General features: G+C 45.0%; 1 protein-coding gene across 1 annotated transcript in view; it reads left to right on the top strand.

Annotated features, from left to right (window-relative positions):
- Positions 1 to 24,146, top strand: part of LOC124015263 (voltage-dependent P/Q-type calcium channel subunit alpha-1A-like) — a 215,792-nt gene that overhangs the window by 75,177 nt on the left and 116,469 nt on the right. Inside the window, exons 4-6 of the mRNA XM_046330377.1 lie at positions 20,655 to 20,746; positions 20,960 to 21,112; positions 21,791 to 21,978. Coding sequence (XP_046186333.1) covers positions 20,655 to 20,746; positions 20,960 to 21,112; positions 21,791 to 21,978 — 433 coding nt within the window. The remainder of the gene's footprint in view (positions 1 to 20,654; positions 20,747 to 20,959; positions 21,113 to 21,790; positions 21,979 to 24,146) is intronic.

The following is a 24,146-nucleotide window of genomic DNA, read 5'->3' as shown; positions in this document are numbered from 1 at the left end:
GGGGGAGAGGGGAATTCATGAGGAAAAAGGAAATTGAGAAAACAATGTATGGAGAGAATGAAGAGAGGAGAGGACACAGGAGACATGCACGCCTCTCTCCTCCCTTCATTCCTCTCTCTCTCTCTTTCTCTCTCTCTCTCTCTCTCCCAACATGTCCTCCAGCTATTGTCTGAGTGCTCTGTGTGCCTGACACTCTCATCCTCTTTTCCCCTGTTCCTCTCTCCCTCTTTTACTCCTCTTTACCTGTTTTTCTATGCCTCTGTCCTTCTTTCCATCTCTCTATCCATCTGCTCCTGTATCATTGTAATTCTCTATCTATTTTGTCTCTTTCTCTCCCTATTCATCTGTTAATTTCTTTCCATCTCTCTCCCCTCTCTCCATCCATTATTGCGTCCCCGTCATTCCCAGTCTTTTTCTTGCTTCCTTCCTCATTCCTTACTTCCCTGTGTGCTCCTTCTTTACAGTAACAGACAGACAGAGTTGTGTGTGTGTGTGTGACAGGGAGATATCTCATTTGAATATAGTATCAATCCTTAGGTTCAATAGGTTTTTATTGTGTAGGCATGTTTGTGTGTGTGTATTTGTTTATACTAAAGGGTCCTTGGCTGTGTTTCTCTCTGTCGCTCTCCCCCCCTCTCTCTCTCTCTCTCTCTCTGTCTCTCTCTCTCTGTCTATCTCTCTCTGTCTCTCTCTCTCCCCCCTTTCTCTCTCTCTCTCTCTCTCTGTCTCTCTCTCTCTGTCTATCTCTCTCTGTCTATCTCTCTCTGTCTCTCTCTCAGAGACTGACAGAGGCCTGACTATGAAAGCTCTGTCCTAGAGAGACGAGAGAGGGGGGTAGTGGAAATGAGTTAGTCAGTAAGAGGGATAGGCTGGTTAGAGGTGGTTAGAGGCAGGTAGCCTAGTGGTTAGAGGCAGGTAGAGTGGACGGCCATCATTGATAAGAATTTGTCCTTAAGTGACGTGCCTGTGATCCTGTGTGCGTCTCTCAGATCCCCCAGGCCTCACTGGGAGAGAGAGAGAGACAGAGAGAGAGACAGAGAGAGAGAGACAGAGAGAGAGACAGAGAGAGAGACAGAGAGAGAGACAAGAGAGACAGAGAGAGACAGAGAGAGAGAGAGAGAGAGACAGAAAGAGAGACAGAGAGACAGACACAGAGAGAGAGACACACACACAGAGAGATAGACACACACAGAGAAAGAGAGAGAGAGAGGAGAGAGGAGGGGTGTAACTGTAGATCAATATATTTATAAAGAGAGATGGAGGTTTGTACAATAGTTGAGGGAGGAGAGAGAAGGGAATACCAAAAGGGGAAGGCAGATACATACACTACATTACCAAAAGTATGTGGACACTTGCTTGTTGAACGTCTCATTCCAAAATCATGGGCATTAATATGGAGTTAGTCCCCCTTTGCTGCTATAACAGCCTCCACTCTTCTGGGAAGGCTGTCAACTAGATGCTGGAACATTGCTGCGGAGACTTGCTTCCATTTAGCTACAAGAGCATTAGTGAGGTCAGGCACTGATGTTTGGTGGTTACGCCTGGTTCGCAGTCGACGTTCCAATTCATCCCAAAGGTGTTTGATGGGGTTGAGGTCAGGGCTCTATGCAGGCCAGTCAAGTTCTTCGACACCGATCTCGAAAAACAATTTCTGCATGGACCTCGCTTTGTGTACGGGGGCATTGTCATGCTGACACAGGAAAGGGCCTTCCCCAAACTGTTGCCACAAAGTTGGAAGCACAGAATTGCCTAAAATGTCATTGTATGCTGTAGCATTAAAGATTTCCCTTCACTGGATCTAAGGGGCCTAGCCAAACCATGAAAAACAGCCTCAGACCATTATTCATCTTCCACCAAACTTTACACTATGCACTATGCATTGGAGTAGGTAGTGTTCTCCTGGCATCTGCTAAACCCAGATTTGTCCGTCGGACTGCCAGATGGTGAAGCGTGATTCATCACTCCAGAGAATGTGTTCTCACTGCTCCAGAGTCCAATGGTGGCAAGCTTTACACCATTCCAGGCAACGCTTAGCATTTTACTTGATGATCTTAGGCTTGTGTGTGGCTGCTCGCCCATGGAAACCCATTTCATGAAGCTCCCAACTACAGTGCCTTGAAAAAGTATTAATCCCCCTTGGCGTTTTTCATATTTTGTTGCATTACAACCTGTAATTTAAATGTATTTTATTTGGATTTCATGTAATGGACATACACAAAATAGTCCGAATTGGTGAAGTGAAATAAAAAAAAATACTTTCAAAAAATTTAAAAGAATTATAAACTGAAAAGTGGTGTATGCATACAGTATGTATTCATCTCCTTTGCTATGAAGCCCCCAAAAAAGATCTGGTGCAACCAATTACCTTCAGAAGTCACATAATTAGTTAAATAAAGTCCACCTGTGTGCAATCTAAGTGTCACATGATCTGCAAATCCAATACACCTGTTCGACACCACCAGAGTCAAGCAGACACCACCAAGCAAGCGACACCACCAAGCAAGCGACACCACCAAGCAAGCAACACCACCAAGCAAGCGACACCACCAAGACACCACCAAGCAAGAGACACCACCAAGCAAGCGACACCACCAAGCAAGAGACACCACCAAGCAAGCGACACCACCAAGCAAGCGACACCACCAAGCAAGCGACACCACCAAGCAAGAGACACCACCAAGCAAGAGACACCACCAAGCAAGCGACACCACCAAGCAAGCGACACCACCAAGCAAGCGACACCACCAAGCAAGCGACACCACCAAGCAAGAGACACCACCAAGCAAGCGACACCACCAAGCAAGAGACACCACCAAGCAAGCGACACCACCAAGCAAGCGACACCACCAAGCAAGCGACACCACCAAGCAAGCGACACCACCAAGCAAGCGACACCACCAAGCAAGAGACACCACCAAGCAAGCGACACCACCAAGCAAGCGGCACAATGATGAACAATGAGCTCTCCAAACAGGTCAGGGACAAATTTGTGGAGAAGTACAGATCAGGGTTGGGTTATAAAAAAGTTCAGAAACTTTGAACCCACAGAGCACCATTAAATCCATTATTAAAAAATTGAAAGAATATGGCACCACAACAAACCTGCCAAGAGAGGGCCGCCCACCAAAACTTACAGACAAAGCAAGGAGGGCATCAATCAGAGAGGCAACAAAGAGACCAAAGATAACCCTGAAGGAGCTGCAAAGCTCCACAGTGGAGATTGGAGTATCTGTCCATAGGACCACTTTAAACCGTACACTCCACAGAGCTGGGCTTTACAGAAGAGTGGCCAGAAAGAGCCATTGCTTAAAGAAAAAAATAAGAAAACACATTTGGTGTTCGCCAAAAGGCATGTGGGAGACTCCCCAAACATATGAAAGAAGGTACTCTGGTCAGATGAGACTAAAAATTTTTTTTGCCATCAAGGAAAATGCTATGTCTGGCTCAAACCCAACACCTCTCAACAACCCGAGAATAGTGAAGCATGGTGGTGGCAGCATCATGCTATGGGGATGTTTTTCATCGGCAGGGACTGGGAATGATGGATGGCACTAAATACAGGGACATTTTTGAGGGAAACCTGTTTCAGTCTTCCAGAGACTGGGACCGAGGTTCACCTTCCAGCACGACAATGAGTCTAAGCATACTGCTAACGCAACAAGAGAGTGGTTTAAGGGGAAACATTTAAATGTCTTGGAATGGCCTAGTCAATACCCAGACCTCAATCCAGTTGAGAATCTGTGGTATGACTTAAAGATTGCTATATACCAGCGGAACCCATCCAACTTGAAGGATGTGGAGAAGTTTTGCCTTGAAGAAGGGGCAAAAATCCCAGTGGCTAGATGTGCCAAGCTTACATAGACATATCCCAAGAGAATTGCAGCTGTAATTGCTGCAAAAGGTGGCTCTACAAAGTATTGACTTTGGGAGGGTGAATAGTTACGCACGCTCAAGTTTTAAGTTTTTTTATTTGTTTCACAATAAAAAATATTTTGCATCTTCAAAGTGGTAGGCATGTTGTGTAAATCAAATGATACAAACCCCCAAATCTATATTAATTCCAAGTTGTAAGGCAATAAAATAGTAAAAATGCCTATGGGGGTGAAAACTTTCGCAAGCCACTGTAACAGTGCTTGTGCTGACGTTGTTTCTAGAGGCAGTTTGAAACTCGGTAGTGAGTGTTTGTGCTGACGTTGTTTCTAGACGCAGTTTGAAACTCGGTAGTGAGTGTTTGTGCTGACGTTGTTTCTAGAGGCAGTTTGAAACTCGGTAGTGAGTGTTTGTGCTGACGTTGTTTCTAGAGGCAGTTTGAAACTCGGTAGTGAGTGTTTGTGCTGACGTTGTTTCTAGAGGCAGTTTGAAACTCGGTAGTGAGTGTTTGTGCTGACGTTGTTTCTAGAGGCAGTTTGAAACTCGGTAGTGAGTGTTTGTGCTGACGTTGTTTCTAGAGGCAGTTTGAAACTCGGTAGTGAGTGTTTGTGCTGACGTTGTTTCTAGAGGCAGTTTGAAACTCGGTAGTGAGTGTTTGTGCTGACGTTGTTTCTAGAGGCAGTTTGAAACTCGGTAGTGAGTGTTTGTGCTGACGTTGTTTCTAGAGGCAGTTTGTGGTGCTGAAATAGCCGAATCCACTACAGTTTTTCTGAATTGCTAAAACACAATTTCTGAAATCTTGCTCCATTTCCTCAAAACATTAAACACTACACCTCATATTCAAACACTATTTACATAACCTCTGACTCCTCTCACAAAATGAAACATTCGCCTCAAAACAGTTTTATCTGTGTTCAAAAATCAAGCACTGCTCTGAAATCATAAACAAAGTGATCAAAATGATATACACTCTCAAGCAGTCAGTAAACAATACACAGAAAAATAGAAACATGATTGGACAGCGGGCCATTGTTGAAGTCCCTGGTCAACGAGGTGGCAATGTCACAATCTGTGCTGCTATCAGCAACCATGGTGTTCTACATCACCATGTTACACTCGGGCCATATAACACCCAGCACCTTCTACGATTTATTGCCAATCTAAGAGATATTTTATTTGAGCAGCAGGGTCAAGAGCTAAATGAGAATCCCATTCCCAGCTACAGTATGTGATAGTGTTGGACAATGTCAGTTTCGGCCTCTCCTTCTCCTCTAGTAACGATGTTCTTCGTCCTCCTCTGACGAGGAGTTTGAAATGTCGGACTAATGCGCAGCGGGGTAAGTGTTCATGATGCTTATTGACTGAACACTGAAAATACAAAATAACAACGTGAAATAAACAAAAACCGAAAAAGTCCTGAAAGGTGCAGAAAACAGGAGACAGAAAATAATCACCCACAAAACACAGGTATGATTCTCAATGAGAGACAACGTACGACACCTGCCTCTGATTGAGATACCATACCAGGCCAAACACATAAACACAAGATAGAAAACAGAACATAGACTACCCACCCCAACTCATGCCCTGACCAAACTAAAACAAAGGCATAACAAAGGAACTAAGGTCAGAACGTGACACCTCTTTGTAAGATTGAAGCCTGCTTCATCGACAAAGATGAACTCATGGGGTCTGTCCAAGGATTCCAAGTCAAATATTGTCTGTGTAGAAATACAATATACTGTATGTAGGATTTTGTAAGTCGTACAGAGACAGTGCTGTACTGTAGAGTACTATTACGCTTCTGATTCACATACATTGTATGTACTGAAGAGTAATGTCATTCACATAGTATGTGTTAGTACTGTAGACAATCTGGATTACAGTAAATGTTTCTGAATCTACACTTACTTGCACATACTGAGCCCGCAGTTCTTTCGCCCTTGGTGAGTTGCGCTCAAAAGGTACTCTGTATACTTGTTTCATTCGCATCCTGTTACGATGGAGGACACGGTCAATTGTGTAAATGCTCACACTGTCGATTCCCTGGAAGTATGTGTTGTCTTGTATCACTCGTTCCTGGATTTCTCTGAGTCGTATTGCATTATCTTGAAGGACCAGGCCAACTATAACGGCCTCTTGCTCCCGAGTGAATATAGCTGTCCTTCCACCTGCATGTGGCAGCCTTGCAATTCTACAAAAGTAGTTCTGCAGTTACAAAACATATTCATGCAGTACAATACATACAGTGATTAACTTTACAAATGTCTATTGAAACAGCTGCATTTAGTGTAGTACAGTACATTTGCAATTACAAAAATACAGTAGTATCCTGTACCTGTTCTCTTCTCTGAATGTCCTTACTATGGTGGACACAGAAAATCAGCTCAAATTGGGTTGCACTCGAAGTCCTGCTTCCCTCATTGTCAGTCCATGGACAAGAACATGCTCTAGAACTGTTGCTCGAATTTCATCAGATATTTCCACTCTTTGTCTTCCTCTTCGTCTTCCTCTTCGTCTTTCTTGCCCTCCTCCTCCTCTTCCTCCTCGTCGCCCACCTCTCATACGCACTCGTCCTCGTCCTCTCACATTCTCAGACTTTCTCCTTCCCACCTTCAACAACCTGTTTGCTCTCTGAACTGGCTTATATTGGTTGTGTCGCCTCATTTGAAACAGGTTAAATCAATTTTGAGTGGTTGTGTTCAATCAATGACATGGGTTCTCTATTTGTATTTGATTGTTGCCACTTGTGTTTACCAGTATGGATGACATGTGCATTAGAGTGCAGAATGTGTTTTGAGAAGGAGAATGTGTGAGAGTTTTGCTGAAAAGTCTAAGTGAGATCTGCAAATTGTGTTTTACCATGTGAAATGGTTTAAGGTATTGACAACAGACTGCATAATTAGCTAAATGAGTCCAGGCAACTGAGAACTTTGTTCATCCAAAGAGATGGAGAAAGTGAGTGAGAGAGTGAGAGAGAGAGAGAGAGAGAGAGAGAGAGAGAGAGAGAGAGAGAGAGAGAGAGAGAGAGAGAGAGAGAGAGAGAGAGAGAGAGAGAGAGAGAGAGAGAGAGAGAGAGAGAGAGAGAGAGAGAGAGAGAGATGGAAAGAGAAAGAGAGAGAGAGAGAAAGGGAAAGAGAGAGAGAGAGAGAGAGAGAGAGAGAGAGAGAGAGAGAGAGAGAGAGAGAGAGAGAGGAGCGGAGCAAGCGAATGAGAGAGTGTGTGTGTGTGCTGCTGCAGTAACCTGTTTTTGGCTGCTGCAGATGATCAATCACCCAGTACAGCCTTGAGACACAGGAACTCTCCCCCTCCCTCTCTCTGTCTGTCACTCTCTGTCTGTCACTCTCTCTACCTCTCTCTCTCTCTACCTCTCTCTCTCTCTCTCTCTCTCTCTCTCTCTCTCTCTCTCTCTCTCTTTGTGTCTATTTCTCTCTATCTCAACTTTTTCTCTGTCTCTCTGTGTCTATCTCTTTCTCTCATTCTCTCTTTCTCTCTTTTTGTCTCTCTCTCTTTCATTCATTTTTCTCACACTCATACACTCATACACTCATACACACACACACACACACACACACACACACACACACACACACACACACACACACACACACACACACACACACACACACACACACACACACACACACACACACACACACACACACACACACACACACACACACACACACACACACACACACACACACACTTCGCACTTATACACAGATGTCACACACACATACACTGCTCCCAGCTGTGGTCTCTATGGTTAGCTCCTTTTGAATGGCGATTTTTCTTTTAGAAGTGTAGCTCTTTGAAGATGAAAAGCTACTGCCCTTTCTACCCACCTCTGCCCTGACACTTTGATACTACAATGACCAAGGGATGCATACATGCACATACAATACACATTTACACTTCAAACACATGCTCACTTTTCCTTCACACACCTATAAACCGTCTTCTTCTCAGCATATATACTGAGGCACATTGCCAAACAACACACTTAATACACATGCAGTTTATGACTGTACAGGAAGGAAGGAAGGAAGGAAGGAAGGAAGGAAGGAAGGAAGGAAGGAAGGAAGGAAGGAAGGAAGGAAGGAAGGAAGGAAGGAAGGAAGGAAGGAAGGAAGAAAGAAAGAAAGAAAGAAAGAAAGAAAGAAAGAAAGAAAGAAAGAAAGAAAGAAAGAAAGAAAGAAAGAAAGAAAGAAAGATGGAGGGAATATGATAAGCTCATATATTTTCTCATCCCCATAAGAATTGTGTGTATCTGGTCCTAGATCTGTGGATAAGGCCATGTAACTGTGGTCTATGGTAGTGGCCGTGTCTGAATACTTGTACTTGAGTAGAATAGAACGTTTTATATGTGAATTTTCTGAACTGTAGTATGCTTTAAATGCCAGGATATAATACTGATTTAGGCTTTTCATCTAGTAGAATTGGATGCACACCACTGAGGAAGAGATCTTTCCAGACCTAGTGTGATTGACAACAGCTGATAATTACGTAAGATGCCTTGGTGTACAAACTGAATGAATCAACGTAATTGAGCATTCAATGACACATTCTAAGGATGGATGACCAAGTACGTTGATATTTGTTGCTCACTGCATTTGTTTTTACTAAACAGTACGTTCTAAATTGTATGTAGCATGATATGTACGCAGCATGTAGGTTGTGTATGCAAGTTAGATTTTGGACACGGCCATTGAGTTCTATCCGTAGTAGGACAGTGAGGAGCTGTCCATTGTAGAACAGTTTGGAGAACAGCGAGGAGCTGCCCATTGTAGAACAGTGTGGAGAACAGTGAGGAGCTGTCCATTGTAGAACAGTGTGGAGAACAGTGAGGAGCTGTCCATTGTAGAACAGTTTGTAGAACAGTGAGGAGCTGTCCATTGTAGAACAGTGAGGAGCTGTCCATTGTAGAACAGTGTGGAGAACAGTGAGGAGCTGTCCATTGTAGAACAGCGAGCAGCTGTCCATTGTAGAACAGCGAGGAGCTGTCCATTGAAGAACAGAGTGGAGAACAGTGAGGAGCTGTCCATTGTAGAACAGTGTGGAGAACAGTGAGGAGCTGTCCATTGTAGAACAGTGAGGAGCTGTCCATTGAAGAACAGAGTGGAGAACAGTGAGGAGCTGTCCATTGTAGAACAGTGTGGAGAACTGTGAGGAGCTGTCCATTGTAGAACAGTGTGGAGAACTGTGAGGAGCTGCCCATTGTAGAACAGTGTGGAGAACAGTGAGGAGCTGTCCATTGTAGAACAGTGTGGAGAACTGTGAGGAGCTGTCCATTGTAGAACAGTGTGGAGAACAGTGAGGAGCTGTCCATTGTAGAACAGTGTGGAGCTGTCCATTGTAGAACAGTGTGGAGAACTGTGAGGAGCTGTCCATTGTAGAACATTGTGGAGAACTGTGAGGAGCTGCCCATTGTAGAACGGTGTGGAGAACTGTGAGGAGCTGTCCATTGTAGATCAGTGTGGAGTACAGAGAGGAGCTGTCCATTGTAGAACAGTGTGGAGCTGTCCATTGTAGAACAGTGAGGAGCTGTCCATTGTAGAACAGTGTGGAGAACTGTGACAGTGTGTCCATTGTAGCTGGAGCTGTCCATTGTAGAACAGTGTGGAGAACAGTGAGGGGCTGTCCATTGTAGAACAGTGAGGAGCTGTCCATTGTAGAACAGTGTGGAGAACTGTGAGGAGCTGCCCATTGTAGAACAGTGTGGAGAACAGTGAGGAGCTGTCCATTGTAGAACAGTGTGGAGAACTGTGAGGAGCTGTCCATTGTAGAACAGTGTGGAGTACAGAGAGGAGCTGTCCATTGTAGAACAGTGTGGAGCTGTCCATTGTAGAACAGTGAGGAGCTGTCCATTGTAGAACAATGTGGAGAACAGTGAGGAGCTGCCCATTGTAGAACGGTGTGGAGAACTGTGAGGAGCTGTCCATTGTAGATCAGTGTGGAGTACAGAGAGGAGCTGTCCATTGTAGAACAGTGTGGAGCTGTCCATTGTAGAACAGTGAGGAGCTGTCCATTGTAGAACAGTGTGGAGAACTGTGACGAGCTGTCCATTGTAGAACAGTGTGGAGAACAGTGAGGGGCTGTCCATTGTAGAACAGTGAGGAGCTGTCCATTGTAGAACAGTGTGGAGAACTGTGAGGAGCTGTCCATTGTAGAACAGTGTGGAGAACTGTGAGGAGCTGCCCATTGTAGAACAGTGTGGAGAACAGTGAGGAGCTGTCCATTGTAGAACAGTGTGGAGAACTGTGAGGAGCTGTCCATTGTAGAACAGTGTGGAGAACTGTGAGGAGCTGTCCATTGTAGAACAGTGTGGAGTACAGAGAGGAGCTGTCCATTGTAGAACAGTGTGGAGCTGTCCATTGTAGAACAGTGAGGAGCTGTCCATTGTAGAACAGTGTGGAGAACAGTGAGGAGCTGTCCATTGTAGAACAGTGTGGAGAACTGTGAGGAGCTGTCCATTGTAGAACAGTGTGGAGAACAGTGAGGAGCTGTCCATTGTAGAACAGTGTGGAGCTGTCCATTGTAGAACAGTGTGGAGAACTGTGAGGAGCTGCCCATTGTAGAAAAGTGTGGAGAACAGTGAGGAGCTGTCCATTGTAGAACAGTGTGGAGAACTGTGAGGAGCTGTCCATTGTAGAACAGTGTGGAGAACAGTGAGGGGCTGTCCATTGTAGAACAGTGAGTAGCTGTCCATTGTAGAACATGAGGAGAACAGTGGGGAGCTGTCCATTGTAGAACAGTGTGGAGAACAGTGAGGAGCTGTCCATTGTAGAACAGTGTGGAGAACAGTGAGGAGCTGTCCATTGTAGAACAGTGTGGAGAACTGTGAGGAGCTGTCCATTGTAGAACAGTGTGGAGAACAGTGAGGAGCTGTCCATTGTAGAACAGTTTGTAGAACAGTGAGGGGCTGTCCATTGTAGAACAGGGTGGAGAACAGTGAGGAGCTGTCCATTGTAGAACAGTTTGGAGAACAGTGAGGGGCTGTCCATTGTAGAACAGGGTGGAGAACAGTGAGGAGCTGTCCATTGTAGAACAGTTTGGAGAACAGTGAGGGGCTGTCCATTGTAGAACAGGGTGGAGAACAGTGAGGGGCTTTCCATTGTAAAACAGTGTTGAGAACTGTGTGGAGCTGTCCATTGTAGAAGAGTGAGGAGCTGTCCATTGTAGAACAGTGAGGAGCTGTCCATTGTAGAACAGTGTGTAAAACAGTGAGGAGATGTCCATTGTAGAACGGTGTGGAGAACAGTGAGGAGCTGTCCATTGTAGAATACTTTGGAGAACAGTGAGGAGCTGTCCATTGTAGAACAGTTTGGAGAACAGTGAGGAGCTGTCCATTGTAGAACAGTGTGGAGAACAGTGAGGAGCTGTCCATTGTAGAACAGTTTGGAGAACAGTGAGGGGCTGTCCATTGTAGAACAGGGTGGAGAACAGTGAGGGGCTTTCCATTGTAGAACAGTGTTGAGAACTGTGAGGAGCTGTCCATTGAAGAACAGTGTGGAGAACAGTGAGGAGCTGTCCATTGTAGAACAGTGTGGAGAACTGTGAGGAGCTGTCCATTGTAGAACAGTGTGGAGCTGTCCATTGTAGAACAGTGTTGAGAACTGTGAGGAGCTGTCCATTGAAGAACAGTGTGGAGAACAGTGAGGAGCTGTCCATTGTAGAACAGTGTGGAGAACTGTGAGGAGCTGTCCATTGTAGAACAGTGAGGAGCTGTCCATTGTAGAACAGTGTGGAGAACAGTGAGGAGCTGTCCATTGTAGAACAGTTTGGAGAACAGTGAGGAGCTGTCCATTGTAGAACACTTTGGAGAACAGTGAGGAGCTGTCCATTGTAGAACAGTGTGGAGAACAGTGAGGAGCTGTCCATTGTAGAACAGTTTGGAGAACAGTGAGGGGCTGTCCATTGTAGAACAGGGTGGAGAACAGTGAGGAGCTTTCCATTGTAGAACAGTGTTGAGAACTGTGAGGAGCTGTCCATTGAAGAACAGTGTGGAGAACAGTGAGGAGCTGTCCATTGTAGAACAGTGTGGAGAACAGTGAGGAGCTGTCCATTGTAAAACAGTTTGTAGAACAGTGAGGGGCGGTCCATTGTAGAACAGGGTGGAGAACAGTGAGGAGCTGTCCATTGTAGAACAGTGTGGAGAACAGTGAGGAGCTGTCCATTGTAGAATATTGTGGAGAACAGTTTGGAGAACAGTGTGGAGCTGTCCATTGTAGAACAGTTTGGAGAACAGTGTGGAGCTGTCCATTGTAGAACAGTTTGGAGAACAGTGTGGAGCTGTCCATTGTAGAACAGTTTGGAGAACAGTGTGGAGCTGTCCATTGTAGAACAGTTTGTAGAACAGTGAGGGGCGGTCCATTGTAGAACAGGGTGGAGAACAGTGAGGAGCTGTCCATTGTAGAACAGTGTGGAGAACAGTGAGGAGCTGTCCATTGTAGAATATTGTGGAGAACAGTTTGGAGAACAGTGTGGAGCTGTCCATTGTAGAACAGTTTGGAGAACAGTGTGGAGCTGTCCATTGTAGAACAGTTTGGAGAACAGTGTGGAGCTGTCCATTGTAGAACAGTTTGGAGAACAGTGTGGAGCTGTCCATTGTAGAACAGTTTGGAGAACAGTGAGGAGCTGTCCATTGTAGAACAGTGAGGAGCTGTCCATTGTAGAACATTGAGGAGAACAGTGAGGAGCTGTCCATTGTAGAATAGTGTGGAGAACAGTGAGGAGCTGTCCATTGTAGAACAGTGTGGAGAACTGTGAGGAGCTGTCCATTGTTAAAAGAGTGTGGAGAACAGTGAGGAGCTGTCCATTGTAGAAAGAGTGTGGAGAACAGTGAGGAGCTGTCCATTGTAGAACAGTGTGGAGAACAGTCAGGAGCTGTCCATTGTAGAAAGAGTGTGGAGAACAGTGAGGAGCTGTCCATTGTAGAAAGAGTGTGGAGAACAGTGAGGAGCTGTCCATTGTAGAACAGTCTGGAGAACAGTGAGGAGCTGTCCATTGTAGAACAGTGTGGAGAACTGTGAGGAGCTGCCCACGGTAGAACAGTGTGGAGAACAGTGAGGAGCTGTCCATTATAGAACAGTGTGGAGAACTGTGAGGAGCTGCCCACGGTAGAACAGTGTGGAGAACATTGAAGAGCTCTTTTGTTTAAAAAAGGGTCATTGTCTCAGGTAAAGTCTTGCCTGGGTTGAACCTCTCTCTAAATTATATTTTAATGGCTCACGCCTTGGTTCCAGATTGTCAAACTCAAGATTAGCTGGCCACTCTTTCCTCATACTGTGTGTGCGAAATTGTGCCTCTACAAGCCAGATTCTTGCGACGTTTACTTCTCAGACAGACTTGCTTAAAGCCTTGACGTTATGCTAACCTCTGACCTGTTGCGTGTATCTGTCAGATGATGTGACATACAGTATAAGAAAGATCAGGAAACCATTTTTATTTGAGCCTATCATATTCCCTGGAGTGGTTGAACAATGAGTTTTAATGACTCCAACCTAGTGTATGTAAACTTCCGACTTCAACTGTATGTATGTGTGTGTGTGTATATGGGAGGGAGTGTGTGTGTGTGTGTGTATATGAGAGGGAGTGTGTGTGTGTGTATATGGGAGGGAGTGTGTGTGTGTGTATATGGGAGGGAGTGTGTGTGTGTGTGTATATGGGAGGGAGTGTGTGTGTGTGTGTATATGGGAGGGAGTGTGTGTGTGTGTGTATATGGGAGGGAGTGTGTGTGTGTGTGTATATGGGAGGGAGTGTGTGTGTGTGTGTATATGGGAGGGAGTGTGTGTGTGTATATGGGAGGGAGTGTGTGTGTGTGTGTGTGTATATGGGAGGGAGTGTGTGTGTGTGTGTGTGTATATGGGAGGGAGTGTGTGTGTGTGTATATGGGAGGGAGTGTGTGTGTGTGTGTATATGGGAGGGAGTGTGTGTGTGTGTATATGGGAGGGAGTGTGTTTGTGTGTATATGGGAGGGAGTGTGTGTGTGTGCGTGTGCGTGCTTTCATGCGTGTGTGTTCATCAGGGTCGAAACTGAGGATTTTCATAGGTAGCTAGTTCGTGTGACCTAAATACTAGTGTGCATTCGTGCATATAAATGTATGTGCACTCAAATGGTTCCAAGCTGAAAGTGTATGTACGCGCAGCTTATAAATGTGTGCGTGTGTGTGCATGCTTGTGGGGGTGTGTGTGCTTTGGGTGTATGTGCTAGCTTGTATGTGTATTATTTACATGCATGTGCGTGTTTCACTATACAACTGAGGATATTAAAAGAAAAGAAAAACATATCAATCAAGCTCCCCTTGGCCCGGTTACCACGGTGATGCAAAGATTCTAGCAAGGAGCCATGGTCCCTATTGCCATGGAAACAGTTATGAATGAGAAGGGCCCCAGTAACCGTGGAAACGGTGTGAATGAGCCTTGTTGCTTTGATGATAAATGCTGTAAAGGTGGACAGACCTCATGGGGTTGAGGAGCTGTTGGTGCAAGACTGCCATCTTCATCTTCTTCTTCATCATCATCATCATCATCATTGTCTTCTTCTTGCACACACATGCACACACACACATATACACTCTTGACAGTTTCCTGTGAGGCAGATTGGTAACTCCCAGTAGATGTCTCTCCTGTCAGCACTGTTAATACTATCCCCTACATACACACGCGCAGACACACGCACACACACACACACACACACACACACACACACACACACACACACACACACACACACACACACACACACACACACACACACACACACACACACACACACACACACACACACACACACACACACACACACACACCTTTTCTCCCTCCACAAACACCTGCTTTGTCAGTGTGAATCCCTCACTTTAACCCCAATATCCCACCTTGTCTTCAGCGCAGGACCTTCCAGGCTGTCAAACCAGCACCTCGTCCTTCCTTCCCTGTCTCCTTCCCTCATTTTCACTTCCCTTTACCTCCTCTTCTGGTAGGACAGTCTCTGTTTCCCGGCTGTCATCAGGGCTAGTGATTTCTAACTCCTATAGCATCCCTCTACGTATCTAGCACAGGAAGATAGCTTAGTTGCCCCTGAGGGGATAATATAGTTATATAGAATTGAAATCTCATAGCAAGTACTTGCCTTTTAGCACAGATAGTAACTCCCATAGTATTTACCTGTGTTTCTAGCACAGATAGCTACAGTGCCTTACGAAAGTATTCGGCCCCCTTGAACTTTGTGACCTTTTGCCACATTTCAGGTTTCAAACATAAAGATATAAAACTGTATTTTTTTGTGAAGAATCAACAACAAGTGGGACACAATCATGAAGTGGAACGACATTTATTGGATGTTTCAAACTTTTTTAACAAATCAAAAACTGAAAAATTGGGCGTGCAAAATTATTCAGCCCCTTTACTTTCAGTGCAGCTGTCACACCTTGGTCATTGTATCTTGTGTTTTTGTTATATATTTGGGTAGGCCAGGGTGTGACATGGGTTTATATGTTGTATTTCGTATTGGGGTTTGTATCAATTGGGATTGTGTATGATTAGGGGTGTGTCTAGTTAGGCTTGGCTGCCTGAGGCGATTCCCAATTGGAGTCAGGTGATTCTCGTTGTCTCGGATTGGGAATCGTATTTAGGTAGCCTGAGTGCGCGTTGTATTTTGTGGGTGATTGTACCTGTCTCTGTGTTAGTCACCAGATAGGCTGTAATTAGTTCATGTTCCGTTTGTTGTTTTCTTTTACAGTTATTTCATGTACCGCATTTATCTTCATTAAAGTCATGAGTAACCTACACGCTGCATTTCGGTCTGACTCTCTTCATTTAACAGAAGAACTACGTTACAGCAGCAAACTCTCTCCAGAAGTTCAGTGAGGATCTCTGAATGATCCAATGTTGACATAAATGACTAACGATGATAAATACAATCCACCTGTGTGTAATCAAGTCTCCGTATAAATGCACCTGCACTGTGATAGTCTCAGAGGTTTGTTAAAAGCGCAGAGAGCATCATGAAGAACAAGGAACACACCAGGCAGGTCCGAGATACTGTTGTGAAAAAGTTTAAAGCCGGATTTGGATACAAAAAGATTTCCCAAGCTTTAAACATCCCAAGGAGCACTGTGCAAGCGATAATATTGAAATGGAAGGAGTATCAGACCACTGCAAATCTACCAAGACCTGGCCGTCCCTCTAAACTTTCAGCTCATACAAGGAGAAGACTGATCAGAGATGCAGCCAAGAGGCCCATGATCACTCTGGACACACGTTGGTGTGTCTCCCAGGTGGACTGCAGAGATCTACAGCTTAGGTGGGAGACTCTGTCCATAGGACAACAATCAGTCGTATATTGCACAAATCTGGCCTTTATGGAAGAGTGGCAAGAAGAAAGCCATGTCTTAAAGATATCCATAAAAAGTGTCGTTTAAAGTTTGCCACAAGCCACCTGGGAGACACACCAAACATGTGGAAGAAGGTGCTCTGGTCAGATGAAACCAAAATTGAACTTTTTGGCAACAATGCAACACGTTATGTTTGGCGTAAAAGCAACACAGCTTATCACCCTGAAAACACCATCCCCACTGTCAAACATGGTGGTGGCAGCATCATGGTTTGGGCCTGCTTTTCTTCAGCAGGGACAGGGAAGATGGTTAAAATTGATGGGAAGATGGATGGAGCCAAATACAGGACCATTCTGGAAGAAAACCTGATGGAGTCTGCAAAAGACCTCAGACTGGGACGGAGATTTGTCTTCCAACAAGACAATGATCCAAAACATAAAGCAAAATCTACAATGGAATGGTTCAAAAATAAACATATCCAGGTGTTAGAATGGCCAAGTCAAAGTCCAGACCTGAATCCAATCGAGAATCTGTGGAAAGAACTGAAAACTGCTGTTCACAAATGCTCTCCATTCAACCTCACTGAGCTCGAGCTGTTTTGCAAGGAGGAATGGGAAAAATGTTCAGTCTCTTGATGTGCAAAACTGATAGAGACATACCCAAAGCGACTTACAGCTGTAATCGCAGCAAAAGGTGGCGCTACAAAGTATTAACTTAAGGGGGCTGAATAATTTTGCAATATCCAATAAATGTAGTTCCACTTCATGATTGTGGCCCACTTGTTGTTGATTCTTCACCAAAAAATACAGTTGTATATCTTTATGTTTGAAGCCTGAAATGTGGCAAAAGGTCGCAAAGTTCAAGGGGGCCGAATACTTTCGCAAGGCACTGTAACTCCCATAGGATTTACCTGTGTTTCTAGCACAGATAGCTAACTCCCATAGTATTTACCTGTGTTTCTAGCACAGATAGCTAACTCCCATAGTATTTACCTGTGTTTCTAGCACATATAGCTAACCCCCATAGGATTTACCTGTATTCCTAGCACAGATAGCTAACTCCCATAGGATTTACCTGTATTCCTAGCACAGATAGCTAACTCCCATAGGATTTACCTGTATTCCTAGCACAGATAGCTAACTCCCATAGGATTTACCTGTGTTCATAGCACAGATAGATAACTTCCATAGTATTTACCTGTATTCCTAGTACAGATAGCTAACTCCCATAGTATTTACCTGTATTCCTAGCACAGATAGCTAACTCCCATAGTATTTACCTGTATTCCTAGCACAGATAGCTAACTTTAGAATGTATTTTATATTATTTAACCTTAATTTACCTAGGCAAGTCAGTTAAGAACAAATTCGTATTTACAATGACGGCCTACCCCGGCCAAACCTTAACCCGGACGACGCTGGGCCAATTGTGCACCGCCCTATGGGACTCCCAATCACGGCCGGTTGTGATACAGCCTGGAATCAAACCAGGGTCTGTAGTGATGCCTCTAGCACTGAGATGCAGTGCCTTAGACCGCTGCGCCACTCAGGAGCAGATAGCTAACTCCCATAGGATTTACCTGCATTCCTAGCACAGATAGCTAACTCCAATAGGATTTAGCTGCGTTCCCAGCGCAGATAGCTAACTCCCATAGGATTTACCTGCGTTCCTAGTGCAGATAGCTAACTCCAATAGGATTTACCTGCGTTCCTAGTGCAGATAGCTAACTCCAATAGGATTTACCTGTGTTCCTAGCGCAGATAGCTAACTCCAATAGGATTTAGCTGCGTTCCCAGCGCAGATAGCTAACTCCCATAGGATTTACCTGCGTTCCTAGTGCAGATAGCTAACTCCAATAGGATTTATCTGCGTTCCTAGCGCAGATAGCTAACTCCCATAGGATTTACCTGCATTCCTAGCGCAGATAGCTAACTCCCATAGGATTTATCTGCGTTCCCAGCGCAGATAGCTAACTCCAGAACATAGTCAGTCACACCAGCCTCTCTGGTGAAGCTATTAAGCTAAAAGTGTGTGGTAGTCGTCAAGCACAGAGCTTCCTAAACTGGGCTCTGTGGACTCACTGTTGTTCCTCAACCAGATACCCCACCAGGCCTCGGTGGGAAGGCTTTCAATGATTTGTCATTCAGATTGTATTACACTGACACATCATCATTCCCTAGTGTTTAGGTGTGCTGCCAGACTAACGGTGGGCCCCTGAGACTCTCCTGTGCTGTAGTGGTCCATGTGGAGGGGAGAGACACCTATTGAGTAGTGATGTGCAGTTTGCGAATTATTCATTATTTTTGAATGACCCTTTTTAATGCCTCTAAAGTCATGTTTCAGTTTTCTGAGGGACTTGTTTGTTTTAGTTGTTTGAGTCCTACAGCAGGATTGATGCACCCAGCTCAGGTGCTCCAGAGACAATCAGCTGATCATGCTGCAGGCATTGTTTCAAACTATATTAAAATATATTACATGGTGCAAGAATTAATGCAATTGATTGATTATTGAATGTTATGATGGACCCAGCTTCGTAGAACCAAAACTACAAAGCTGCTTAAAACAAACTCGAGAATGAATCATTTGGGGACTTGCAGTTCGCGAACGACATTGTGCATATCACGGCAGTCAAGCAATGCATTCCACCAAGAGTCGAATGCACTGGTGCAACAGGATCAGCCAGTTAAATTGTGCCATGCAGCTCTTAGCAGAAGGACTATTGGAAAACGTTGATGATTCCCAGTCAGTCAGAGAGATAACTGGAAGTCGGACAACGTGAAAGAACATCCTCTCCTTCACACACAAACACTCCTCCTCACCAACACACACACTCCTTCACAGAAACACACACACACACACACACACTTATCTTTCTGTCCCTCTCAATTTTTCCTACACAATGTGTGTGTGTTTTGTGTGTGGGTGTGTGTGTGTGCATGTTTGTGTGTGTGCATGTGTCTGTGCATGCGTGCATACATGTTTGTGTGTGTGTGTGTATAGTGAGGTACAGATAGAGTCCTGATGAGTTGGCAGTGGCCATGGCTCTCAGACAGAGTTTATAAATAGGAGGAATAAAGATGGCTAACAAATGAGCCAGTCAACAACCCTGAATAATACAGCCTGTGCTATCTCTCTCTCTCTCTCTCTCTCTCTCTCTCTCTCTCTCTCTCTCTCTCTCTCTCTCTCTCTCTCTCTGTCTCTCTCTCTCTCTCTCTCTCTCTCTCTCTCTCTCTCTCTCTCTCTCTCTCCTCTCTCTCTCTGTCTGTCTCTCTCTCTCTCTCTCCCTCTCTCTCTCTGTCTGTCTCTCTCTCTCTCTCTCCCTCTCTCTCTCTCTCTCTCTCTCTGCCTCTCTCTCTCTCTTTCTCTCTCTCTCTCTGTCTCTCTCTCTCTCTGTCTCTCTCTCTCTCTCTCTCTCTCTCTCTCTCTCTCTGTCTCTCTGTCTCTCTCTCTCTAAAATAAATAAATATAAATAAATTAAATGCAAATTAATTACTTAAAAATCATACAATGTGACTTTCCGTCTCTCACAGTTCAAGTGTACCTATGATAAAAATTACAGACCTCTACATGCTTTGTAAGTAGGAAAACTCGCAAAATTGGCAGTGTATCAAATACTTGTTCTCTGGAAAATAAATAAACATAAGTATAGGTTGCATTTACAATGCTGTTTGTTCATCACTGGTTGCCCTTTTCTCGTGGCAACAGTTCACAAATCTTGCTTCTGTGATTGCACACTGTGGCATTTCACCCAATAGATATGGGGGTTTCTTAAAATTGGATTTGTTTTCAAGTTCTTTATAGGGCTGTTTAATGTGATGGAAATATGTGCCTCTAATATGTTCATACATGTGATAGGAGGTTAGTTTCCACCATATTTTGTGGGCAGTGTGCACATAGGCTGTCTTCTCTTGAGTGCCAGGTCAGTCTTCAGCTGCATTTCTCAATAGCAAGGCTATGCTTACTGTGTCTGTACATAGATTTCCTTAATTTTGGGTCAGTGTGTGCTCTCTGTTTAGGGCCAAATATCATTCTAGTTTGCTCTGTTTTTCTGTAAATTCTTTCCATTGTGTCAAGTAATTATCTTTTTATTTTCTCATAATTTGGTTGCTCTTTCTCTTTCTCTCTTTCTCTTTCTCTCTCTCTCTCTATTGAATTCCCTGTCCCATCTCTTGATTGACTCGTGGCTCATTCATGCGTTCATATTATTGACTTACTCATTCACTCGCTGAAAGTCCTCTTCTTATCCAAGTGATTAGTGTAAATGATTAATAGACGATGTCACTAAAACCCCCAGCAACTGACACACATTGATTGGCTGATTCTACAAATGTTCCTAAAAAATATTCAAATACTATAATTATTCCTTCTCTTTATTTTCCCTCTTCCCTCTGTCTCCCTCTCTCCCTCTCTCCACCTCCTCTCTCTCTCTCCTCCATCTCTCTGTAGGATTCTGTCTACAGTGGGATCGGACTTCGATTTGCGGACTCTGAGAGCGGTCCGTGTGCTGAGACCCCTCAAACTGGTGTCTGGGATACCCAGTAAGTCTTGGGACATATGGGGGTGTGGGACGGAGAGAACGACTATCTACACCCCTAATAGTCTTATTTCATCTGATACCATAAGAGGAGGGGAGGGGGAGGACAGTTCTGATTAAGTTACATCATTGTTATAGGGATTTTGGGATGTAGGTCAGAGTTTTTTAAGACTGTCTGTTGTTTCTGTTCTTAAACAATGTGCTCTGTCTCCCCCAGGCCTCCAGGTGGTCCTCAAGTCCATCATGAAGGCTATGATTCCACTGCTGCAGATCGGCCTGTTGCTATTCTTCGCCATCCTCATGTTCGCTATCATCGGCCTGGAGTTCTACATGGGCAAATTCCATACTACCTGCTTCGACATTCACACAGGTAAATCGGTCAGTCGGTGGATTGGTCGGTCAGTTGGTCGGTCAGCCAGTAGGTCGGTGAGTCGGTTGTTTGGATGGTCAGACAGTGAGTCAGTTAGTCAGTCAGTCAGCATGCCAGTCAGTCTGCTAGTCAGTCTGCCAGTCAGAGAGTCAATCAGTTAGTCAGTCAGTATGACAGTCAGCCAATATGTCAGTCAGTCAGTCTGCCAGTCAGTCACCCAGTCAGTATGTACCAGTCAGCATACCAGTCAGGCAGTCTGCCAGTCAGTCACCCAGTCAGTATGTACCAGTCAGCATACCAGTCAGGCAGTATGCCAGTCAGGCAGTCTGCCAGTCAGTCACCCAGTCAGTATGTGCCAGTCAGCATACCAGTCAGGTAGTCTGCCAGTCAGTCACCCAGTCAGTATGTACCAGTCAGGCAGTATGCCAGTCAGGCAGTCTGCCAGTCAGTCACCCAGTCAGTATGTGCCAGTCAGCATACCAGTCAGGCAGTCTGCCAGTCATTCTACCAGTCATTGCCAGTCATTCTACCAGTTAGTCAGTCAGCCAGTCAGTGGCCAGTCAGTCAATCAGTATGCCAGTTAAATCAGTGACAAAATGACTGTCAATTCAAAATGAATCAAAGAAGATCTAGCTCTTAAATAACATGTTGATCCCCAAACTGTCTGTACCCCTGTAGATGAGATTCGTGAGGAAGTTCCGTGTGGGACCGAAGCCCCGTCGAGACTATGTCCAAACGGGACCACGTGTCGAAAGTATTGGCTGGGTCCTAACTACGGCATCACCCAGTTTGACAACATTCTGTTTGCCGTGCTAACAGTCTTCCAATGTATTACCATGGAGGGATGGACTGACCTGCTCTACTATGTGAGTTACGGTACTTCACATCACAGTGGTTCTGTATTAGAGGTATTATGGTATTTCATTTATGGTTAAAGAGCTGGACTATTATGTGAGTTACTGTAGAGTTGGGTTAGGGTTTAAGATCGGGTTTGGTTTTGGGTTTGGGTTTGGGTTTAAGATCAGGAGTTTGGGTTTGGTTTTAGGTTTAGGTTTGGCTTGAGATCGGGTTTGGTTTTCTGTTTGTGCTTGGGATTGGATTTAAGATTGGTTTGGGGTTTGAGATCAGGTTCAGGTTTAGTCTTCGGTTTGGGTTTGAGATTGGGTTCAGTTTTTGTTTTGGGTTTGGGTTTGGGTTAGAATTCAAATCAAATCAAATGTATTTATATAGCCCTTCGTACATCAGCGGATATCTCAAAGTGCTGTACAGAAACCCAGCCTAAAACCCCAAACAGCAAGCAATGCAGGTGTAGAAGCACGGTGGCTTGGAAAAACTCCCTAGAAAGGCCAAAACCTAGGAAGAAACCTAGAGAGGAATCAGGCTATGTGGGGTGGCCAGTCCTCTTCTGGCTGTGCCGGGTGGAGATTATAACAGAACATGGCCAAGATGTTCAAATGTTCATAAATGACCAGCATGGTCAAATAATAATAATCACAGGCAGAACAGTTGAAACTGGACGTGGACTGGGGACAGCAAAGAATCATCATGTCAGGTAGTCCTGAGGCATGGTCCTAGGGCTCAGGTCCTCCGAGAGAGAGAAAGAAAGAGAGAGAGAAAGAGAGAATTAGAGAGAGTATACTTAAATTCACACAGGACACAGGATAGGACAGGAGAAGTACTCCAGATATAACAAACTGACCCTAGGCCCCGACACATAAACTACTGCAGCATAAATACTGGAGGCTGAGACAGGAGGGGTCAGGAGACACTGTGGCCCCATCTGATGACACCTCCGGACAGGGCCAAACAGGAAGGATATAACCCCACCCACTTTGCCAAAGCACAGCCCCCACACCACTAGAGGTATATCTTCAACCACCAACTTACCATCCTGAGACAAGGCCAAGTATAGCCCACAAATATCTCCGCCTTGGCACAACCCAAGGGGGGACGCCAACCCAGACAGGAAGATCACATCAGTGAATCAACTCAATCAAGTGACGCACCCCTCCTAGGGACGGTATGAAAGAGCCCTAGTAAGCCAGTGACTCAGCCCTTGTTATAGGGTTAGAGGCAGAGAATCCCAGTGGAAAGAGGGGAACCGGCCAGGCAGAGAAAGCAAGGGCGGTTCGTTGCTCCAGAGCCTTTCCGTTCACCTTCACACTCCTGGGCCAGACTACACTCAATCATATGACCCACTGAAGAGATGAGTCTTCAGTAAAGACTTAAAGGTTGACACCGAGTTTGCGTCTCTGACATGGGTAGGCAGATCATTCAATAAAAATGGAGCTCTATAGGAGAAAGCCCTGCCTCCAGCTGTTTGCTTAGAAATTCTAGGGACAATTAGGAATCTAGAATTGAGGCAGAATAAGCTGATCCTAAATATGTGGGGCAACTACAACCTGGATAATAGATTTTTATGGTATATACTAATACATTACATTGTAAATTTCCACCAATTCATATAATACATGTTTCCCTGCTATACAAATATGCCCATAGCATTTACTCATATGCTGTATTGTGTGCCCATACCTAAGAAACAGTGAATAGGGCCCTGCTGCCAGTGGCAATGGTTGCTATGGTGACAGAGAGGTGGATGAGGGTAGTGGGGGAATGTGAGTGTAGTCCCATCCACAGCAGTCTATATGGGCCCATATTCAATATTCCCCCTTCCCTCTCTTCTCCCTCTTCTCTTTCCCACACATCTCTCTTTCCTCGCTCTCTCTGCTTCCTTAATCTGTCTCTCCATCTCCATTCCTCTTTGCGTCTTCCTACTCCACCCACCTCACCACACCCAATTACTCACTCTCTCTCGCCCCCCTGTCAGCCTCTCCCTTTCTCCCTTCCTCTTCACCCCCTCCCCCTTTCTCCCCCTTCCTCTTCACCCCTTTCTCCCCCTTTCACCCCCTCCCCCTTTTCCTTCCCTTCACCCCCTCCCCCTTTCTCCCTTCCTCTTCACCCCCTCTCTCCCCCTTTTCCCTTCCTCTTCTCTTCACCCCCTCCCCCTTTTCCCTCCCACCCCCTTTCCCCC

Source organism: Oncorhynchus gorbuscha, linkage group LG26 (genome assembly GCF_021184085.1).
Source record: "Oncorhynchus gorbuscha isolate QuinsamMale2020 ecotype Even-year linkage group LG26, OgorEven_v1.0, whole genome shotgun sequence".
Taxonomy (NCBI): Eukaryota; Metazoa; Chordata; class Actinopteri; order Salmoniformes; family Salmonidae; genus Oncorhynchus; species Oncorhynchus gorbuscha.
Note: the sequence above shows the minus strand (reverse complement) of the source record. Positions and strands in the feature narration are given on the sequence as shown.